Genomic DNA, 23915 nt, shown 5'->3' with positions numbered 1-23915 from the left:
AAAATGTATAGCAAAAAGAAAAAAGAAAAAAAATAGAATAGACATTTAAAACAGGCAGTCAAATGAAAATCAAACGTCCACCACAATGGGTACAATTGAAAAGTTATCACCACATGCATTAAGACCTTTATCCCACTGGTAGATGAGACAGTCAATTCCTGTTTCATAGAACACTGTTGCTTCCTGACAAAACCATAACCTCACCCACTCTTGCACTTCATGTCCACAGTTATAAGTTGTAATCCATCAACAGCTGACCACATTCTATGAAACAGGAACTGATCATTTATTTTATTTATTTATTCATTCTCCATGGACAAATACAAGGATTTGTTTTGGATAGTTTACATATTGACCATTTCCCCTTATAACATTGTGGGAAACAATTGTATAAAATAGGTCTAACAGGTAAAAAATTATGTTGCTTTTTTTGTATATGTAAATACTATCTATACAAATGAAAGTATTCTACTCCTCTGAGAGGAATTCCTTAATACTATAAAAACACTTATTGCTGGGGAACTCCTTCAAGGCAATTTCAAGGCAGCTTCCACTTAAGCTTTTTAATTTTTTTGGAAGCTTGTTGTAAAATTTGATCCCTATGTAATAGGGACTCTTGTCTGCACTTTTTGTATTATTTCTTTCCAGGTGATAATCATCGCCCTCCTAGTATTGTACATGTCCACTTCTCTATTCAGATTGTACTGCTTGTATTTTAGCATCACCTGAACAGTTTTATAAATATATAGTGATGGGAGTGTTAGTAGTTTCTTAATTTTAAAATTGCTTTGCAAGACTCATTATATTTAAGCTTACACATGATCCTAAGTGCCTTTTTTTTTAAAGGATGAATATCCTATTTACATGCTTGGCAACAATGCATCCCCATACTTCAATTCCATATGTGAGGTATGGATACACTAAAGCATCGTAGATTATACTCATTTGCTTATATTTAAGAAATTGTGACATTGTCCACATTGCATAAATTGATTTGCTAAGTTATTGGCATAGGAAATCAATATGATGCTACCAAGAGAGATGCTGATCTAACATTATGCCAAGGAAGGAAGTTTTATCGTTCAATTTTATTTCTGAACCATCATCAGACACAACACTCCATTGCATTTCATCTTGTTTGTGGTGTATTTGAAATTCCATTAGATTTGTTTTATTGATGTTTAAGCTTAAGTGGTTGTTTTGGAAGTAGTTCTTCAATCCAAATAAGGCATCAGAACAATTTTGGACCAAATCATTCTCGTTGGTTACCCAGTAACAACGGTTGTGTCATCCACATAGTTAAGTAGCTTGCTGTTGTGTTCTGTGGGAAGATCATTAACATATAGTATGTACAATAAAGGACCCAAAACTGACCCTTGGGGCACGCCATACTTTACTTTAGCTAGACTGGAGTTGTACTTCTTAATAACATTGCCCACTTTGTGCATGACTGGTGTGACCTGATACCTGCCTTGTAGGTATGACTGTAGGAGACTTTTGGCAATTTTTTCTAATACCATAAGCTTCCAGTTTCTCAAGTAGCAGCTCATGAGATACTGTGTCGAATGCATGCGATAAATCTAGGAACAAACATTCCACCCTTTCTTTTTCATCTAATTACAAAGTATCATATGTACTACATCACATATAGCAGATGATGTTGAATAGCCTTTCCTACAACCATGTTGGGTTTCTTGTAGCACTTTTTCTTTGACAAGAAAGTTTTCTAACCATAGTGAAATAATCTTTCGTAATACTTTGCTTAGGATTGGAATTAAGCTAATGGGTCGGTAGTTTTCGACTTTGTCAATACTACCTTTTTGTGCAATGGCTTGACTATTGTATATTTTAATTCAGATGGAAACACACCTTTATTCAAACTTTCATTGAAAAGGTGGACCAGAACAGGTATGAGTGAATGTTTGCATCATTTTAATATAATGGAGGAGATTTCATCCCATCCTGTAGATAATTTGTTTTGCATTTTATTTATTATTCCCTCTACTTCAGTTGCATCTGTTTCATACATAAACACTGATTTTTGTACCTGGTAAGGAGATCTGCAGTCATCAGTGTCAGAGGTCACACACATGTTATCTGAATTTATAAAGTGGGTATTAAAAACATTGCTGATCATATATGGATCTGACATATTTACATTATCAGTCATTAGTTGGATATTGTTGACACTAGGCTTTGGTTTTCTGCTGATTCTCTCATTTACACAGTCCCATACTGATTTGCTTATGTTATTTGAGGTAGCAATTTTTTGCTGTATAGTTTCCTTTGCAGTTACATTCAGTGCTTGTTTATAGGCTTTTCGACATGTTTGGTAGTTGTCTCTAGTTGATGTGTCCTGGAACTCTTTATATATTTTCCATCTTCTTCCGGTGGGATAAATGTCTTAATGCATTTGAGTGGAATTAATCCTTGGTCTCACTTGTTGCATGTGTTTAGTTTTTATTTGACTGCCACTCATACTTATTAATTTCTAAAACAGTACTTAAATCAGGGATGCCATGAAACGTAATATGCAGAAATGAACTTCTACACTGTAAAGTTGTTAATTGATAGGAAAAACCGAGTTTGGAGAAGAAACTGATACATAAAGGATGCACAGAAAGTAATGATGAACAAGGCATTTGTTAAGGGCCAGATATAAAGTAGACAATTAATGTCAATACTCATATATTAAATAATTAAATAATGTGCAGTAGGTGTTCAATAATCTGAAGCTACATCATAATATAGATAAGAGAGATCAAAGCAATACTGAAGTATTGTGGATGAATAATGCAGTACCGAAAAGGAAACACTGAGTTAAAAAATAAAACGTAAAAAAATCTGAAGATTTGAACTTTTCTTCTAAAATAAATTTAGCAACCACTATTCACTATCTTATAGTATTTTTTGCTAATCTGCTCTTGATTACTTGCCCATTAACTGAAGTTTTCTTCCTTATTTTGATTTGTCTACATTGTTCCTTGCCAATTATTGTTTCCATTTTGCTTATTTTTCCTCATATTTTTTATGCTTTATCTCCTCTTTTTTGCCTCCTAATTTGCTCTTGTTTACTTACCCAATAATTTAATTATTCTATCTTATTCTGGTCTGTTCTATGTGATTCTTTGCCAATTATTCTTTTCATTTCATTTGAATTTTCTTATGTTTTATGTGATTAATTTTCATTTTCAGTTCTCTTATTGCTTTCATGTTTTCATAGTCTGATTTTCACTCAAACTCAATACACTCTTTGACGAACTTCATTTTTCACTCACTCACTTCTGGACTAATGTTTGCCTTGTGTGCATTATTAAAATGTCTAAAATATAATGTTAGCAAACACAAGACACAGTTAGTTTTCAGTTCAACATATTGCAAACAACATCAGTTCAGACTCAATATTCTAACAGTATGGGTGTGGTTTGATAACTATAATATCTTCATTTGACAAAAAGTTTTTCCCGGCGAGCCATAATTTCAAGTCGGGGATTGGGAAGAAGTCACGGTGCTATATCTGGTGAAAAGGGTGGATGAAAGCCCAATTTGTGCAGTTCTGCTACTGTTATTGATGATGTAAGGTAAGGTGCACTACCGTGCCGAAAGAACACTTTTTGTGCGTCAAACTCAGTCTCTTTCACCAGACTTGAGTTTCAAACACGCTTCATCTTTCTCGCTTGTCCAATCATGTTGAAATTCGTTAATCAAAAAGTAAGTGGTCTTCAATGACAGTTCAGAGTCTCTGTGAATTTCAACCATTTACGTTTCGGTTCGTGTGGCCGGCTGAACCTTCAAATTAAAATGTTTAGTGACAGCGCAAAACTCAGTTCTCTCCTCCTCTGATTGCAGTTGATGCACTGTCTAATTCAGATAGCTGTCGACAATGAACTGTATGCTGTACACAGTTGAAATTCTTTACACGATCCTTCAAATAATTGAGCTTACCAAATGTGAAGGGACAACAAAAATGTTCAATTCTTTAAGCAAAATTTACCTAACTTACCGAGCCACCTCCCTCGTATAACTGTGTGCCAGCTGAAAAGCCGAATGCATTATGCCGGGACTGCAGCTCTGTAGTTCGGGTGGGGTGACTGATGGGAAGAGGCGGCAGGTGCACAGGCATCGCGTGAAATCAAACAGTGGGTGACGGAACAGAGGAAGGGGAGATTGCAGGGAAGCTGCTGTGGGTGCAGAATGAGTGAAATGTGCTTCATTCGCCTTGTTACATAGAATTTTGAAATAATTTGTTTTGGTATGTACCAGACATGTCAGAATTTACAGTAAGAACATCTTTTCATAAAAATTCAAAAGTTTAAGTTTTTAACACAATGTTTCTCTGATACAGCAACACACATACTTATAATGAGGTGACTAATTTCATAGGATACATCGTAATACCGTGTTGGACCTTCTTTCACCCACTTGATGTAGCACGCATTCAAGAAGGCCCAGCACAAATATTGAGCCGTGCTGCCTATATAGCCATCAAAATTGCAAAATTGTTGCTGCTGGAGGATTTTGTGCACGAACTGATCTCTCAATTATGTCCCATAAATGTCGGACGGGATCTGTGCCGGACGATCTGGGTGGCCAAATAATTTGCTGAAATTGCCCAGAACGTTCTTCGAACAGTTGCGATCGATTGTGGCCTGATAACATGGTGTACTGTCATCTGTAAACCTTTCACTGCTGTTCAGTAATATGAAGTCTGTGAATGAATGCAAATGGTCTCAGTCATTTCATTTGGATTGAAGGACCCGGTGCATTCTGTGTGAACACAGCTCACATCACTACGGAGCCACAACCGGCTCAAATCGTGCCTCGTCGACAAGTCGGGTCCACAGCTATGGTTTCGTGGGGTCCGTGCCCTGCTCGAACTCTAATGTCGATGTATACCGAATGAAATTGGGACTCGCCGATTGGGCCACTGTTTTCCAGTTGTTAGGGTCTGAATAGTCACAAGCCCTGAATAGACACAAGCCTGGGAGAGGACCTGCAGGTGATGTGCTGTCATACATCCCATATCGATTTCTGCAGTTATTTTATTTGGTGATGCTCATCTGTTAGTAATGACAACTTTATGCAAACGCTGCTGCTCTCAGTTGTTCAGTAAAGGCCATCAGCCACTCCATTGCCTGAGGTGAGATGTAATACCTGAAATTTGGTATTTTCCGTACACTCTCGACACTGTGGATCTAGGAATAATTAATTCCCTAATAATCTCCACAACAGAATGTCTGGTGCATCTAGCTCCGACTACCATTCCATGTTCAAAGTCTGTTCATTCCCATAGTGTGGTCATAATCGTGTCTGAAACCTTTTCACATGAAGCACCTAAGAACAAATGATGGCTCTGCCAATGCCCTCCCCTTTATACCTCATGTACCATTTATACCTTCTGTACAAGTGGACTGATGGCCTCAGAAGTTTAGTCCCACAGTGCTCAGAACCATTTGAGCCATCTGTACATGTGCATGTCACTGTCCCACGATTTTTGTCACCTCAGTGTACTATATAGTTTACAGTGTACGTGTGATGACATTTATGATGTTCGGTTCGTCGGATGCTCAACTGCGTGGTCATCAGCCCCCGTACACATTCCTATTCTGTACACAGTCCAATCTAGCCACTTGCATAAATGATGATGGAATAATGAGGACAACACAAACACCCAGTCCCCAAGCGGAGAAAAACCCCCAAACCGGCTGGGAAGCGGAACTGGGACCCCATGAGCCAGAGGTAGCAACACTAACCACTAGGCCACAAGCTGCGGACAGAGAGAGAGAGAGAGAGAGAGAGAGAGAGAGAGAGAGAGAGGGAGAGAGAGAGAGAGAGAGGGAGAGAGAGAGAGAGAGAGTGTGTGTGTGCGTGCGTGTGTGTGTGTGTGCGTGTGTGTGTGTGTGTGTGTGTGTGTGTGTGTGTGTGTTGGATGTTTGTGTAAAGATCAATCTTTTCAGTGGACAAAACATCCAATGTATAATACTACACTTTATGACATTGTAAATTTTTAACCCCATGTTTTATGGGATGTGGGCATATAGTTTTAGACAGAGTGTCAGAAGTTCAAAAGTCTTGTTGTGGTGAGTGCTGTAGTAGTTGTGAAAACTGAAAGCGTTAAGAGTATGTTAGTTTGTATACAAGAAAAGGAATACTTGTTAATGTTAATGGCTAACACTTTGAACTTGTTAACAGCAATCAACAGGACACCTGTTTTTTTTTTTTTTTTTTTTTTTTTTTTTGACAACACACATGTTCCCAATTATATTCTTTTTGAAAGAAGGAGCCTTGTGACTATTTTTCTGGTGCCTATGGTTGTGGTACTTGACAAAATACTCATAACAATTGCTACATTATTGATTTTATTTGCTGAGTAGTCCACGTGTACCTTCTAATTTGAATTTTTATTACTGACGTCTTGGGCATTGTAAGTTATTTTTAATTCATTCTACTTTAAATGATTCAAACTTCATCACTTTGGTTTATCAAACAGTGCTGAGTCCAAGCTGGAATAACAAAAATATGGTAAGGATGGGGTGATACTCACACGGAGGAGTCGTAGATAGGCACAACAAACAGGACTGCTAAAATATCGAGCTTGTGGACAAAGTTCTTTGCTAGCTCAAGCCCTCCACCTACATACCCCCCACACTGCTCCCACTCCAGTACAACACGTGCCCCCTATCCTGCCCACACACATACTAGTCTCGCTCCCAAAGTGCACAGCTTCCAGACATTCACTGCACCTCACAGCCCTATCCTGACCCCACCCCCATCACATCTCTGGACAACACGGCATCTTCCCACCACCTCACCCTGCTATCCCTCCTTGCCCCATCCTTACTGCCACCACCCAGTCCAGCAGATTACTGCTCACATCAGATAAATTCACAGCCAGGCACCAGTGCGTGGAGGCAGTGGCCGTGTATGTATGAGTTGTGCTTGCGTGAATGTGTATGTGTTTCCTACTTCTGAAGGAATTGCTCCTCCAAAACCTTGAATGAACAGCATTTCTTCCCCCCATTGTGTGTCTGTCTGCTAAATGACTCCTCTATGTGGTAATTGGTGAGTAGCATTTCATAGGATTTCATTTCATAGGATCTCTGTCACAATAAATTGGAAATTCATTGGAAAAACAATAGTAGAGAACAAATGCATGCACAATATTAAAAAAAATTGTCAGCTATGCAATAAGCTGACGATTTACACAATTCATTCCAATTCTAGATCCAGCTGATAAATACAAGAAATGAGAAGAAATTTTTGTAGCAGATACAAAGAACACGAGCAGCATGTACAAAGGTTGTACTTAAAAATATGGAACCCAGGATCTGTTGCATACGCTTTACATATTCCACGAACGCATAATATGAATGCACTAACTTCCAATTAAAATGTATTTGATATGATGCACTGGAATGTTTTATTGTATAAAATGATGTTATATAATTGCAAAAAGGCTAATCATCTTTCAAAATAGCAAAAACTCACTGAGAACAGTCATACCTCTTTTTTTGCTTCCACAACCACAGTGTCCTGTTCAATTTTAACCATCAGTTTTTCTGTCTTTTCAGATGTCTCAATTAGCTGTGGTTGAAGTGCATGTAGTTCTTCTTGCATCACAGAGATCTGTACATTCAAATAAGAAATACATGTGAAAATAACTTTTTCCAGAGACTGTCACCAAATATAACAATGATCCTACTCCAATGCAAATTTTAATAAACATCACTCAAGTACATCTATTTAAATGAGTAGATTTCAAATGGCAACAATTTTGTTATAACTGTTGCCTTATTTTGGTTGAGAATGGGATAGTTTTTTCAACTAATCTGAAGGAAGACAAATCGAATGTGGATCCGTAGTTTAAGGTCAGAAAGAGAAACTGATATGAACTCAAATGAAATAATAAAAAATTTGACAACACAAAGTCACAGGACTAAATAAGGGAAGCATAGCAAAAACAGAGATATAACTATTTATGAGGTATCTGGATTGCTTACTATCCTATTTGTCACACAGAAGCAAACAGTTAATAGTCTGCAGCGACTTTAGAAAACTGCTGCGGAAGCAAAGGGAACTTCACAGCAAACATAAACATAGCCTAAGCCTTGCAGACAAACAAAAATTACGTGAAGCGAAATGTAGTGTGAGGAGGGCTATGCGAGAGGCGTTCAATGACTTCGAAAGTAAAGTTCTATGTACTGACTTGGCAGAAAATCCTAAGTAATTTTGGTCTTATGTCAAAGCGGTAGGTGGATCAAAACAAAATGTCCAGACATTCTGTGACCAAAATGGTACTGAAACAGAGGATGACAGACTAATGGCCGAAGTACTAAATGTCTTTTTCCAAAGATGTTTCACAGAGGAAGACTGCACTGTAGTTCCTTCTCTAGATTGTCGCACAGATGACAAAATGATAGATATCGAAATAGACGACAGAGGGATAGAGAAACAATTAAAATCGCTCAAAAGAGGAAAGGCCGCTGGACCTGATGGGATACCAGTTCGATTTTACACAGAGTACGCGAAGGAACTTGCCCCCCTTCTTGCAGCGGTGTACCGTAGGTCTCTAGAAGAGCGTAGCATTCCAAAGGATTGGAAAAGGACACAGGTTATCCCAGTTTTCAAGAAGGGGCGCCGAACAGATGTGCAGAACTATAGACCTATATCTCTAACGTCGATCAGTTGTAGAATTTTGGAACACGTATTATGTTCGAGTATAATGACTTTTCTGGAGACTAGAAATCTACTCTGTAGGAATCAGCATGGGTTTCGAAAAAGACGGTCGTGCGAAACCCAGCTCGCGCTATTCGTCCACGAGACTCAGAGGGCCATTGACACGGGTTCACAGGTATATGCTGTGTTTCTTGACTTCTGCAAGGCGTTCTATACAGTTCCCCACAGTCATTTAATGAACAAAGTAAGAGCATATGGACTATCAGACCAATTGTGTGATTGGATTGAAGAGTTCCTAGATAACAGAATGCAGCATGTCATTCTCAATGGAGAGAAGTCTTCCGAAGTAAGAGTGATTTCAGGTGTGCCGCAGGGTAGTGTCATAGGACCGTTGCTATTCACAATATACATAAATGACCTTGTGGATGACATCGGAAGTTCACTGAGGCTTTTTGCAGATGATGCTGTGGTGTATCGAGAGGTTGCAACAATGGAAAATTGTACTGAAATGCAGGAGGATCTGCAGCGAATTGATGCATGGTGCAGGGAATGGCAATTGAATCTCAATGTAGACAAGTGTAATGTGCTGCTAACACACAGAAAGATAGATCCCTTATCATTTAGCTACAAAATAGCAGGTCAGCAACTGGAAGCAGTTAATTCCATAAATTATCTGGGAGTACGCATTAGGAGTGATTTAAAATGGAATGATCATATAAAGTTGATCGTCGGTAAAGCAGATGCCAGACTGAGATTCATTGGAAGAATCCTAAGGAAATGCAATCCGAAAACAAAGGAAGTTGGTTACAGTACGCTTGTTCGCCCACTGCTTGAATACTGTTCAGCAGTGTGGGATCCGTACCAGATAGGGTTGATAGAAGAGATAGAGAAGATCCAATGGAGAGCAGCGCGCTTCGTTACAGGATCATTTAGTAACCACGAAAGCATTACGGAGATGATAGATAAACTCCAGTGGAAGACTCTGCGGGAGAGACGCTCAGTAGCTCGGTACGGGCTTTTGTTAAAGTTTCGCGAACATACCTTCACTGAAAAGTCAAGCAGTATATTGCTCCCTCCTACGTATATCTCGCGAAGAGACCATGAGGATAAAATCAGAGAGATTAGAGCCCACACAGAAGCATACCGACAATCCTTCTTTCCACGAACGATACGAGACTGGAATAGAAGGGAGAACCGATAGAGGTACTCAGGGTACACCGTCAGGTGACTTGCGGAGTATGGATGTAGATGTAGATGTAGATGTAGATTTTCTAAGGGGCGCTTATAGGAAAAATTATCTGGAAATCTTATTTAGAGCCCACAACTTGACCTCAGTAATTAACTTTCCAACAATGGTGGATAAACACAGTAGGACCCTAACTGATAATGTGTTCTTTGATAAAGCTCAAAATAGAGAGAATAATCATCAAAACATCCATCAACAAATTGAACCAGAAATCTGGACACTGGAGAGTAGCTACAAATGAAACAGTCTACATGGAAAAAGAACCGGTAATGAGTACAATCAGGAAGAAACACATTTCATGATTTGGACATCTAATCAGATCACCAGAAAACAGGATCATCAGGTGAATAATAGAAAAATTGTGGAATTGTAAGTGTAACATTAAGTGGATTACAGAAATCAAGGATGATATGGATGAGCTACAGGTTACACTGGAAGACCTGAGAAAAAAAACTGACAAAATCAGGAAACTCACAGACAAAGAAACCAGACTGCAAACGAGAATCAGCAAACAGACATTAGGAAGGGTGATTTCTGATGAAGAAAGAAGAAGGATGAGATCCAAGAGAATGAAGAAGTACTGGGCTGACAGGAAACTGAAAAATTCTTTGTATAAAGTTGGCAAGAGTGGTCCAGTGAAAGCCATAAAATGTAAATAAATAAATAAATAAAAAGGTCAAAGCAAGAAAATAAATGTTTACCCAGTAAAAAATGCTCTCTCTGATTATGATGCACAATTAGTTAGGGTAAATAACATAGCACGTTTCAGTATGCATACTCCTCAGTGAAAATCAGTTAGAATAATTAATGAGCCCAGGACAAACGTTTTTAAGAACAGTTTACAGGAGATGAGATGGGATGTAATTTATAATGAACAAAATGCTAACATTCTATGATAAATTCATATCATTATTTGAAAAAAGCTTCCTCGGTAAGCTAATGAGAAAGAATACCAAACAGCCATGTAAAAACTCATGGATCACTAAAGGAATTAAAATATCTTGGGAAAGGAACAGGGAAATAAATATTTTGGCATTAACAAGTAGGGATCCTGCAGTAGTTGTGCACTACAAAAACTATTCAAAAATACTAAGAAAGGTTATTAAAAATTCAAGGAACATGCACATAATGTCAGAAATCAGTACTTCCAACAACACACTTAAGGCAATATGGAACATAGTGAACGAGAGACAGGACAACCAGCCAGAGAACAAGACAGCACTACTGAACTGGATGGAAGGTCTATAAATAATGAGTCACAGGTAGCAAATGAATTTAATAATCATTTCTTAAATGTTGAAGAAAGCATAAGGTCAAACAATTCAAGAGCAAAATCATATTAGTATGTTAAAAATGTAAAATTCAATTGTATGAATGTGTCATCAATTTATCCTTCTGAAATTACAAAAATTATACATTCTCTCAAAAATAAAACCTCACCCTGTTTTAATGGTATTTCCAATAGAGTACTAAAAGTTTGTTCTCATATAATAAGTCCAGTCTTGTGTGAAATCTGTAATGCATCACCAACTCAACACATTTTTCCAGAGAGACCCAAATAAATCATTGTTAAAGCCCTCTTTAAGAAAGGTGATAAGAGAGATGTCAATAACCACGAATCTGTTACAATGCTGACATAACTTTCCAAAATTTTTGAGACGGTGATGTATTCTAGAATAGCAACAATATTATCCTTAGAAGATCACAGTTTGGGTTTCAGAAGGGTCGCTCTACTGAGAATGCCATTTACATGTTCTCTCACCAGGTTTTATAAGCATTAAACAATAAATAATTTTCTGCAAGTTCTCTAAGGCATTTCACTGTGTGAATCACAGTATTCTCATAGATAAATTGACATTTTATGGGATTCATGGTATATGCATAATGTCATATCTAATGAAAAGGATGCAGAAAGCTGTACTTAGTAATTCAAGCAATATAGTCCAGGGACATACTACTGACTGAGGAGAAATAACATATGGGCTTCCCCAAGGTTCAATCTTACGTCCACTACTGCTCCTCATATATGTAATTGATCTTCCATCTAGTATACAATAAGCAGAATTAGTTCTTTTTGTAGGTGGCACTAGTATTGTCATCAATCCAAGCATACATACAGAAACAATTTAAGCATACATTCAAAAACAACAGAAATGGTAAACAGAGTTCTTAAAAGTATCATTGACTGTTTTTCTGTTAATGGTCTCGCACTCAATTTTAAAAAGACACAACATATTCAGTTCTCTGCATCTAGGGGCACTACATCAATGATAAATGCAACACATTGTGAGTAAATAATAAGTAGGGTGGAAACTTCAAAATTCTTAGTGGTCCATTTTGATGAGAATTTACACGAGGGGGGGGGGGGGGGGGGGAATGATAATACACTTTGGAACTCTTAAAATAACTTAGTTCAGCCTCATTTGCACTTATTATCATTGCAAATCTTTCGGAGAGACAAATCAGTAAGTTGACATATTTTGCATATTTCCGTTTATTTATTTTTGTCCATATAACAAAAAGTTTTTGGACATTCTCAGGAAAATTTAGCTTACATTACACATATACAGTAAAATATTTACATTTTTTCATTACATCATATGAATCAGACACATGTCTGTACACACTAGTTTTCAAAAGGGCACTACAAGTAGGTTCCTTTATAGTGTAACACAATTTAGCTTATATTTATAATTGTACAGTACACATAATACAGTGTATAATTGCATTCTTTCATACCACTGATAGATTGGAGACATTGTCTATATGCACTGTTTTCCAAGATGGCACGACGACTTAAAGTCCTCTATAGAGTAACAACACTTCTCTATTAATAATTGCTTCAGTCTACTCTTTAGCATATTTAGATTTGCTTTCTTGAGTTCACTGGGTAGTTAGTGCATTGTAGAAAATTGCTCCCATTCTATGTGGGCTGTGATCCGTTGCATTTTTATTGGTCACAATTCTATGAAAATTTTCCCTTCCCCGTGTAACATAGTTGTGTACATTACTGTTTGTCATATTAAATTCAGGATTTTGTTTCAAGAACATGACTGTCTGCAGTATATACATGGAGTACACTGTAAGGATTTTATATTTTCTATAGATGTCGCTACAAGGCTCTCTCTTCTTTAGCTTGGCTACCATTCTTAGTGCCCTTTTTTGTAATTTAAAAAGTCTATCTATATGAACTGCTGATGCCCCATCCCCATATTCCAATACCATACTGAAGGTGCGGATGAATCAACCCAAAATATATTTGGCTTAAAGTATCATGGTTCAAGAAGGCTTAGACCCGTTTCAGTAGATACACATTTCTACTGATTTTCTTGAAAATATTATCTCCATGTTCTTTCCATGATAAGTGTTTATCAACAACGATGCCCAAAAATTTATGTGAATTTGCATATGCAAGACCCAATGGGGATGTGAATACAGTATCAGTTATGGCATCATTATAACTGAGAAAGAACTTCATTGTTACCGTTTAGTCTTTATTTACAAGAAGCTTGTTTGCTGTAAGGTATGTGGACAGAGTATTGAAACTGATCTTGGTACTGTTAGCTGCAGACTGTGTATCACTGCCACAGCTGATGAAGGATATGGCATCAGCATAGCTTACAACCATGCAAGTTTTAGGGTTCAAATAAGTTATTTACATATACAAGGAACAGAAAAGGCCCTAGTATGCATCGTTGAGGCAAGCCACATTGCAGTGTCCTGAAGGTTGATTTGGTTGTTAGGAGCTGCTCATTATTTTGATAAGTTAGCTTTACACACTGTTTCCTGTCTTTCAAATAGGAAGTAAGTAGTTTGAAGGCTAGTCCTCTCAACCCGTACTCTTCTAGCTTACACAGAAGAATGGTATGATTCACAGTATCAAAGGCTTTATTCATATCTAGGAAAGTGCCTATTACCTCAGTAATGTCACATGGAATAATGTTCTGGGGTGATCTTTAAGAAAGTAAGTCTTCATTGCACAAAAATGTGCTGTAAGAATAATATGTGGTGCTCACCTATGATCATCCTGTAGACATCTGTTTAAGGCTTTGGGCACTCTGACTACTGCTTCACAGTTTATTTATTCTGTCATGGTGTGTGTTGTAAATAATCAAAAGGAACAATGATGTACATAATTGCAATACCAGAAGAAAAATGACATTCATTACTCCATGTTAAGGTTGTCTTTAGTACAAAAAGGGATGCAAAATGCTGCAAGAAAATGTTTTGATCACTTGCCCAGTGATATAAAATGTCTGAAAGCAAATTTGGTAACAAACTGAGAAAGTTTCTTCTTCTATTTCATAGAAAAATCTCTATTACTGTAACGTGTAAAAGGTGGTCGGTAGGAATTACTAACTCACATCTGTAAATTTTTTTCCCCCTTTTTGGAAATATAAATGTTCAGAACATTAGCATTATGTACAAATTAATTTGTGAAGTGAATGTAAAATCACTTGTTCTACATCATTGCGATTCACCATACAATGCACTCCATGGAACATGAAACTAACTAACTATTTTCTAACAGAGCCACTAATTGATTCTGCAATCCAATACAAACCGAATGGATCTCAGCTGTTGGCAGTACAAAAAGAAGATAAAGATTGCAGGAAAAACAATTACAGTAATTGAAATATTCAAATAATAGATTAATGATAATTTAAAAGAAACATGATTTTGTATAGAGATTTTATGAGTTCACAAGTGTTTTCTTTTCTTCTTCTTATTATTATTATTGTCATCATAATCATCATCTGTTCAGTTCTTTCATTCTTCATGTATACTAAAATCAGTCATGAAGGTGTTGCTCAGTTCCACAGCGCCACATTAAATATTGTGACTTAAAGTGGTGCATAAAAATCTGCACTGAGAGATAATAGTGAATGAAGGACAGATCCATCTATTTGCTACTGCAGAATTATTCTTTTGTTTTAACATCCAAACATTCCAAGTGGGCTCTTTTCTTTAATTTTTCTGAGATACATAAAAAACATATTTAGGCAAGAAAATTTTACATCAGATTTTGTTGCTATATAAATTACATATACGTTTTACCTTTTGTTTTACATTGTATGTGTCCTGTGGCTGCCAACTAAACTCAGTCACAGGTCTACAAGCATAAGGAATGTTCGGATATTGTCTGAATGGAATTTTTGTTCAAACTCCAACTTTTAAAATATATATCTCAATAAAAGTTTTGGCATGTGCCCCTTTTTGGCCTTACCATTTCTATATTTGGCTTGTCCTGAGTTGTGGCTGGTGTGCAAATGTGTTTTTGTTATTTTTTTGTAGTTGGAATGACCTGCAGACATATTAAAAATTTTGTGAAGCCTCGGTATTGAAAACTATTTGGTGTTGTTATTATTCATGCTATGCACAACTTTGTATACTATGGTAAGGAGAGGTATGCTACAGATTGGTGCATAAGTGATTAGCGGACAAGTTAACACAGTTCTTATAATTATATTTCTCCCTGAGACATTTTAGTAAACAGTAAATAGAAGATTTACTTAACTTGTATTTCTCCAAGCGTACAAACTACATTTGCAAATAATGAGCAAGAAATAGTGTCCAGCTAATACAATGACAACAAGGGTGAGGCTGTCTGAACTAATCACAAACAATGGCAGTGTCTGCACAGATTCATGTAACAAAGAAGCTCCGAGTGCAAGTGGGCTGTGTGACTGCCACTGGCCATCCTATACTGTGGCAGCAAGGGGCACTCATGATGTGGAGCTGCTGGAGGTGTGGCTTAGTGGGCATGCACCATAGGGTCTGCTGAATGCCGCACAACCACTGTCTGTGTCTGACGGAACCTCACAATCTGAGACGCCTGTGGGGTGGTATTGATCCATGATACCACAACTTACATATGTTTTCTCCTGCTTATTTTTGAATACTATGTCTCATTATGTTGCTGTGTCTTGGACACACGTTTCACTGCAAAATTTGGAATTTTGAAGTGTTTTTGATTATCATTTGTTTCATCTATTTTTATCCAGTATGTGTGAGTGTGTGTGTGTGTGTGTGTGTGTGTGTGTGTGTTATATTTTTTGTTTCATAGTTCATTTAGAGTACAGAACACGGTTTTGTCACAGAGTACTAGTTGCTCATTGATGATTTTCTGGCCCTGTGTGGCATATTTTTGTTTGTGATACAGGTGATTCCTGTGTTTCAGGATTTGGAGATCTTCTTCTGTGCCACTGGAGATGTTTCTAATGTGGTGGTGTGCAAATGTGGAATGCGTGTTGTCACTTTTCAAAGCTCTAAAATGTTCCAAGTATTTTATCCTGAAATTTTTATGTTTCTGTCTGATGTATGCTGAATCGTAGTCTTTGCAGGTGAGTTGGTATATATACCTGCTTTGTTAAATTTATCTGTCATGGCATTGGGTATTTCTAATCTTTTCTGCAGTGTGCTGTTTGTTGTATATGCTACATGTTTATTTTGTTTTCTCATAATGTTGTCTATTGTGTGTGTTACAATGTTGCCAAATGTCAGTGTGCAATGTTTCCTGTTGTTGTTGTTTCTTTATCTTGTGTGCTTTGTGTGTTCTCTGTTGTGTTGTTGTTATTGGTTTGGGTATGTTCAGTGTCAGCTGTTTTTCTATTCGATGGTTCAATTTGTCAGCAGTGTTTGTTTTGTAATCATTTGTGTGATAATCTATCTGATTCTATTAAGTTCTTGTGTGTAGCTACCTTGGGAATCTGTTAAATCTGTTTAGGATGCATCTGAGGTTGGTTTGCGGAATTTATTTTTCTGTCTTTTTCACTGGGCTGTATTAATATCTCCGTGTAACTGTAGTATCTGGTCATGTGTTTCATCAAACAAGCATATTATGTCATCAACGTAGCAGGAACAATATACTAATTTGTACTGTTTTGGTTTTATTATTTTTCCCAAGGTTTTGGTTAAGGTCACTTTTGAGTGATCTCATGCGGAGTCCTTCCTGTTGGAAGAAGAACTCATCTTTAAATTTGAAACAATTTTTTCCTGTTATCACTTTCAAAATGTTTGAGACTTCTTGTGTCTACGTTTGTGGGATAATTTTTGTCTGTCTTAGCTGTTTTTCAACTATTTTGATTGTTTCTTCAGTAGATATGTTGGTGTACACTGATGTGATGTCAAATGAGAATAATGTAGATGTGTTGGGTATATTCATATACTATTGTTGTTGATTAGGTCACTGGTGTATTTTAAGTTTTTGTTGTTTGTATGAATACAGTGTTTTGTTATAACTGTATGCATACGCTGGAGCAATTCTGAAATCTATCAAATGTCTGACCGCAACGTCGGGCTTCTGAAGTTTATGTAAACAAATGTGTGTGTGTACCCTGGGATTCTTTTGTGTTGTTCTTTTTATCTGACTTCCTGAGAGGGTGTATTCTATGCTTTTAATAGTTTTTGTATTTCTCTTTGGAATCTTTGGGTGGGGTCACTTTTTAGATTTTTTAATTTGGTTTCTTTCAAGAACGTTAGTGTTTTCTCGGTGTAGTCCCTTTCATACATTATGACCAATGTTCTTCCTTTGTCCACTCTTTTGACCATTACATTGTGTCCCTTCAGTTTTCTGTGTATGTCTTTGGATGGTTTACTTCTCTGTGGTTATTTTGTTATCACTGATAGCATTTTTGTTCTTGCTGATAATTTGTTTGGTTTCTTCTGTTGTCAGTTCTCTGGTAAGCCCTACATTGAAATTTGCTGTATCTTCCTTTCCTCCTGCTATATTACATACTTGCCTTTTAACCACTGTTTCCCCTAGAAATGCATTCGACACATATATTAAACACAGCTCCTCCTCCCCCTCCCTGTGTCTGCCTCTTCTTCCTATATATCCACGAGACCCTCCCACCTTTACATATCTATTTCCTTCTTGCGCTCCCTCTGTCTGTAAACTCCTCCTCCCTCCCTTTGTCCATTTCCTCCACCATCTCTATCTGACAATATCTTTCTCCTCCTCCCTCTGCTCATATCCTCCTCCACCTCTCTACTTCCATCTCCACCTCCCATTTTTCCTCTTCCACCTGCCCACTACCCCTCTACACCTCCTGTCTGTCCCCTGCATCTCCCCCTCCTCCCTTTCTCTGTCTATTTCCTCCTCCCCTTGCTCTGTCTCTCCCCTTCTCTATCCACCTCAACCTGTCCCCTGCTAGCCTCATGGCGATACATAGCCCCTGTAATACAGTTTAATAAAGCAGGCTGATACTACTTCCACAACACACTAGTCATGCAGGGCAAGACGCGTATCAGGGGCTCGAAAAAACATTTGCTCCTGACGTACAGGCTACCACGCAGCAGGCTAATAAAGCAGGCCGATACTATTCTAACACGAGAAGCCTGTCATGCGTGACAGCCTATATGTTGAGGCTGGCAAAAGCATTTCCTGACACTGACATGTAGGCTGCACAGCAAAGCAGCTCAATTTGGCAGGCTGATACTGTTACGACACAACATACCTGTCACACGTGGCAGCCTATACACTACGACAAGAAAAAAACAACACATTTTTGTCTGTATCTCCCCTGCAACTAGAACTAGGAGGCTATAAACCCCACAGTGCTGATACTCGTGAGGCCTACTGTTTCTGTGCCAACTTAGGTTTATGCTGATCCAGGGGTGTGTGAGGAGATCCTGGATATACACACATACACTCTGCTTTATATACACACACTTAAAAGAAATATGCACCGTGAAGGAATTATCTGAATCGGACATAAATTGGTAGATGTGATGTACGTGTACAGTCAAACAAACAATTACAGTTTCAGAAAAATTTGATGATTTATTTAAGAGAGAGCGTTCCACAAACTGAGCTAGTCAATAATGAATCAATTCAACCCTGGTCTTTATGCAAGCAGCTATTCAGCTTGGCACTGATTGTAGAGTTGTTGAATGACCTCCTGAGGGATATAACAAAAAATTCTTTCCAACTGGCTCATCTGTACAAATGGACTGTCAAAATCCTGAGATAGTTGTCCTGGAATCTCATTGATTGGAGTAGAATTGTCTTCAGTGATGGGTCCCACTTTGAACTGAGCCCCAATGATCAGCAAAGACATGTCTAGACATGCCCTGGACAGTGGTGAGATACCAACCTGACTGTCACCCACCATACAGCCTGACAACTGGGAGTGATTGCCTGGGCTACCACTTCTTTTCATAGGAAGACCTCTTCGGTTGTCACCTGTGGCACCATTACAGCACGGCGGTACCTCAATGATATTCTGTGCCACATTTTGTTGCCATTCGTGATGACCATTCTGACCTTATATTTCAGCAAGATAACGAATGGGCGCACATGGCAACAGTCTTGTCTATGCCTGTGAAACCCTAACTTGGCCAGCAAGGTCGCTGGCTCTCTCTCCAACTGAGAATGTTTGGAGCAATACAGGCGGGACCTCCAACCAGCTCAGGATGTTGATGATCTAACATGACAATTGGACATAATTTAGTATACCTCTCAGGACATCGAACAGTTCTTATCAATGAACGTCAAGCTGAGTAACTTCATACTAGACTTGGACCAATGTGTTACTGACGAGCTCGATCTGTGAAGTTCTTTCTGTCAGATAAATCATCCAATTTTACTGAAATTGTAATCATTTGTTTGTCTCTACATGTATGTAACATTTATCTATTTGCATCCCATTTGGATAATTCCTTCATGGTATATCTACACCAGTGGAAAAATGATCCTATCAGTGCACAAAAACAGTGAACATACCCCCTTTACTACAAGACTGTCTGAAAAGTTGGGTACCAGCTGCCTCAGTCTATCTTCTTCAATACCTCTAAAATTTTTTAAAAAAATATTGGCACGTGAACATATTAGTGTTCTTTTTCACATGCAACTCACCTCTCACTCCCACAAGCTGCCCTAACTGTAGCTTGCTCACTCCTGCTAGTTCATTGCTGTGTAAGTCTCTCATGTCTATCTACTCCAATTTGCCCACTCTCACTCACTCATTCAGCCCAATTCGCTGTCATTGTCTCTTTGTTGCTCTCCAACTAACACTGTCTCCTGTCTTACAACCACAGTAACATTTATTCTATCCTACTACTACTACGACTACTACTACTATTGTCTCATCTCACAGTTGCTGTCACTGTTTCCCTCTTGTTCTCTCTTACAGCTACTGTCTCATTCATTAGTTCCCATTGGTGCTGTCTCTTGTCACTTTCACTACCTCTCTCTTCCTAATTGCCACTGTCATACCCTTTCACTGGCTCTCACACACATCCACTTTTTCCTTCTCTTTATTCCTCTTCCACTTCACTCTTATAACAGCACTGTTCTCTCACAGTCTATTATGTTCCACTGACACTGTGTCCCTCTCTTTGCCTCACCATGCCATTGTCTCCTCTGCTCTTTCTATACCACAACTACTGTCTATAATCATCCAGTATTTATTATTTCACTGTCTCTTTCCTGCTGTCACTCTCTCCTCTCTCAGAACAAAAATGTGCAAACATCTTCATGTGCCAATATTTTTGTGAAAAATTTTAAAGGTATTGAGAAAGGTAGATTGAATCAGCCAGTTCCCCCCTTTTCAGTAAGAGTCTATTAATAAAAAGGAGCATATTCGCTTTTTTAGTTCTCAAATAGAAGCCTTTTTTCCACTGGTTCCATTCTTCTTTCTGACACAGCAGGGCATGTCACTCATATGAAGAGAACTTGAATGGTCAGTAAAATTTTGCGTGTGCTTCAGTTCTACAACATGGAGTTCCCACAATCCATCAAATGATAACGGAGACACCTTACACCATATTTCTCTGTGCTACGTCACTCTGCTATGCTTTCGCTCAGGTAGAGTACATCCTAACCTCTATATCTTGGAAACGGATAAAAATATATAGAAAAATTTTACGGCTGTTCAAGATCGGCGTCTTAGGAATATATCACAATAATTTCAGCCATTTCAAAAAATGGAAACATCCAGGATGCAATGTAACAATATTATGAGAAGGAAAGTTTCTACTCACCATATAGTAGAGATGCTGAGTCACAGATGGAAACAACAAAAAGACTCTTGACAATTACAGCTTTCAGCCATTAAGGCCTTTGTCAACAATAGACAGATACACACATGCACACACACACTCACGCAAATGCAATTCACGCACACAACTGCAGTCTCAGGCAACTGAAACCACACTGAGTGTGGCTATATGGTGAGCAGCGATTTTCCTTCTCATACTATTGTTAACCTTCCATTGGGCACAGATGTTCACACTGATACACATTGACCTACGCAGGGAGAAACAATCACCACTATAAAATAAGGGAAATCAGAGCTCGTATGGAAAGACACAGATGTTCATTCTTTCCACGCACTATACAAGATTGGAATAATAGAGAATTGTGAAGGTGGTTCGATGAACCCTCTGCCAGGCACTTAAATGTGATTTGCAGAGTATCCACATAGATGTAGACGTAGATGCTGTAAATTATTTGTCAGCAATTGGCAGCACTGGCGCCTTCTCGCTAGCAGCTTCCCTCCTCCGAACGCTTTCCAATGTTGTGTGCCTCCGTGTCAATGCAACTGCTCTGTTGGCAAGATATTTGCTGATTGCTCAGTTTGATACACTGCGCCAATTCCCATTACATTTCAACATGTAATTTCTTTGATTATCGACATAACTTAGTAAGTAGCAGAAAGCTAATTTAGAATGTAAAATGCACTTATATTATTTCTGGAGTGTTAGTTGTCTTTTACAGTTGTCTGAATATCAAGTATCAAATTGATACACCACGCCTGATTGCAATTTTTACAGGAATTTTATGATTTTAGGTGGGATATACTTCATGATGGCAGGCTACAGCAAGAGATATAACTTCCTCGACCCCAATCATATTGCAGAAATCCAGAAGATGCTATATGAAGAGGATAATAATGGATTTCAAGAGGATTTTGAAGAAGAAGTGGACACAGATCGTGGTGACGTAGTTGAAGTCTGACTGGAAGATTCAGAAACAGAGGAAGATGACAATGCAGATGATGAGGAAGTACTTGAGGAAAATGGCCATTACTATATTGGAAGGGATAAAGAGACAAAATGGGTAAAGTTCCACCATCGCAGAGAGTATGATTCGGGGCTCTCAATATTATTCGGAACTTATCTGGAACTATGGGTGCTGCAAAAGCAGTGAGAATGCCTTTGGAATGCTGGAATTGCCTCATAGATGATGAAATTGTATCTATTATAGTTTTGTGTACAAATCAGTATATTGAGAGTGTTAAAGCTTCATTCCAGCATGAGAGATACATAAAACAAATAGACATTATTGAAATGAAAGCCTTCATCGGACTCTTATTTTTAGCTGGAGTAAACAAACCTAACAGACAAAGCTTAGAGGATTTCTGGGGAACTGATGAGGATAGCACTGAGAAATTTTAACTCGTAATGAATATAAAACATTTCAAATTCATTATGTGGTGTCCTAGATTTGACAACGTGCAACTTTCGATGAAAGGAGACAATTAGACAAGATAACAGGGACTTGGGAAATATTTTCTATATTTGTACAGGACTGCCAGCAATCCTATACCTATTTCATGGAAGGAGCAGTTTTCGCCAATATAAACCTATCAAATCAAACAAATATGGGAATAATATTCCATGACTTACCACACGGGAAAGTGCTGGTAGATAGACACAATAAAAAGACACACAAGCACACACACAAAATTTCAAGCTTTCGCAACCAACGGTTGCTTCGTCTGGAAAGAGGGAAGGAGAGGGAAAGACGAAAGGATGTGGGTTTTAAGGGAAAGGGTAAGGAGTCATTCCAATCCCGGGAGTGGAAAGACTTACCTTAGGGGGAAGAAAGGACGGGTATACGTTCGCACACACACACATATCCATCCACACATATACAGACACAAGCAGACATATTTAAAGGCAAAGAGTTTTGGCAGACTCTGTACCTTAAAGTACTGTACTGCTTTCAGTTCTGGCCATATATTGATTTTCTTCTCTTTTAGTATGTCCTGATTTTGTACTACACTACTGGTCAAAAGTTTTCAACGACTTTACTTCAATGTACATATGCATAGTACAAACAAAATAAACCAACAAAATAAATAGTCCCCTTCTCTATCATTACATACAATACAATATGGTATCAATTTTGGCCTCTTCAAACTATTCAGCCTTTGCTCTCAGAACAACTGTAAAAACTCGTGGCATTCTGGAGTTAAGATTTTGTAGTGTTCTTATAGATATTGCTGTCTGACATGTCTGTAAATTATTCCACAGATCTTCAACAATGTATTAGGCATGTTTCCTGACCTCCCTGTCAATTTCATCCCGTAAGAGTTCAATGGGATTTAAGTCAGGTGACTGAATTGGCCCAATTTATTTTTTTCCATTCCCCATAGTTCTCTTTCCTATTGTCTGCACAATTTAGAAGCATGTCTGGAATGCTTTCCCTGCTGCAGAACATATCCACGACCAATAAATCTCTTGTCAGATGGAACGACACTGCTGATCAATATCCTGTGAGTTAGTTAGTTGGTTAGTTTCATGTTCAACGGATCATTTGCACGATAAATCATAATGATGTGGAATAAGTAATTTTACATAACCATCAAAACTTAACTTTTAAATATGGTTACATGCAGATGATTTATAAAGTCTTTCTTAAATTTTTTAAAAATATATACACATGTGAGTTAATAGTCCTTACCCACCACCTTTAATACTTTACAGTAATGGAAATTCTTTTACAGAAAAGGACGGGAGTTCATGGAGAAACTTTTTTAGTTTTTTTTACAAATTTTACTACACTATCTATCCATCATTTTGTCACTGCTAAATTTTTGTTGCCCTTCATTTTGTGCTAAACAGAATGTTTAATCAAGGATGTAGCCAAAGTGTGGGGTCCGGACCGACCCCCTATCATCTAAATGAAATTACACATGACCCAGTTCCCAAATGCTGAAATTGGAAGATATTTTGATTTTGAATCATACAACGGAATAGGTAC

The 23915-nt window shown here is 38.0% G+C and overlaps 1 protein-coding gene across 1 annotated transcript in view; it reads right to left on the bottom strand.

The window, feature by feature from the left end:
* Nucleotides 1-23915, bottom strand: part of LOC126235648 (dynein axonemal heavy chain 3) — a 1245905-nt gene that overhangs the window by 455696 nt on the left and 766294 nt on the right. Inside the window, exon 42 of the mRNA XM_049944362.1 lies at nucleotides 7504-7626. Coding sequence (XP_049800319.1) covers nucleotides 7504-7626 — 123 coding nt within the window. The remainder of the gene's footprint in view (nucleotides 1-7503; nucleotides 7627-23915) is intronic.

This window comes from Schistocerca nitens, chromosome 2, assembly GCF_023898315.1.
Source record: "Schistocerca nitens isolate TAMUIC-IGC-003100 chromosome 2, iqSchNite1.1, whole genome shotgun sequence".
In the NCBI taxonomy this organism is placed as follows: Eukaryota; Metazoa; Arthropoda; class Insecta; order Orthoptera; family Acrididae; genus Schistocerca; species Schistocerca nitens.
The sequence above is the reverse complement of the archived record's forward strand: the minus strand, read 5'-3'. Positions and strand labels throughout refer to the sequence as shown.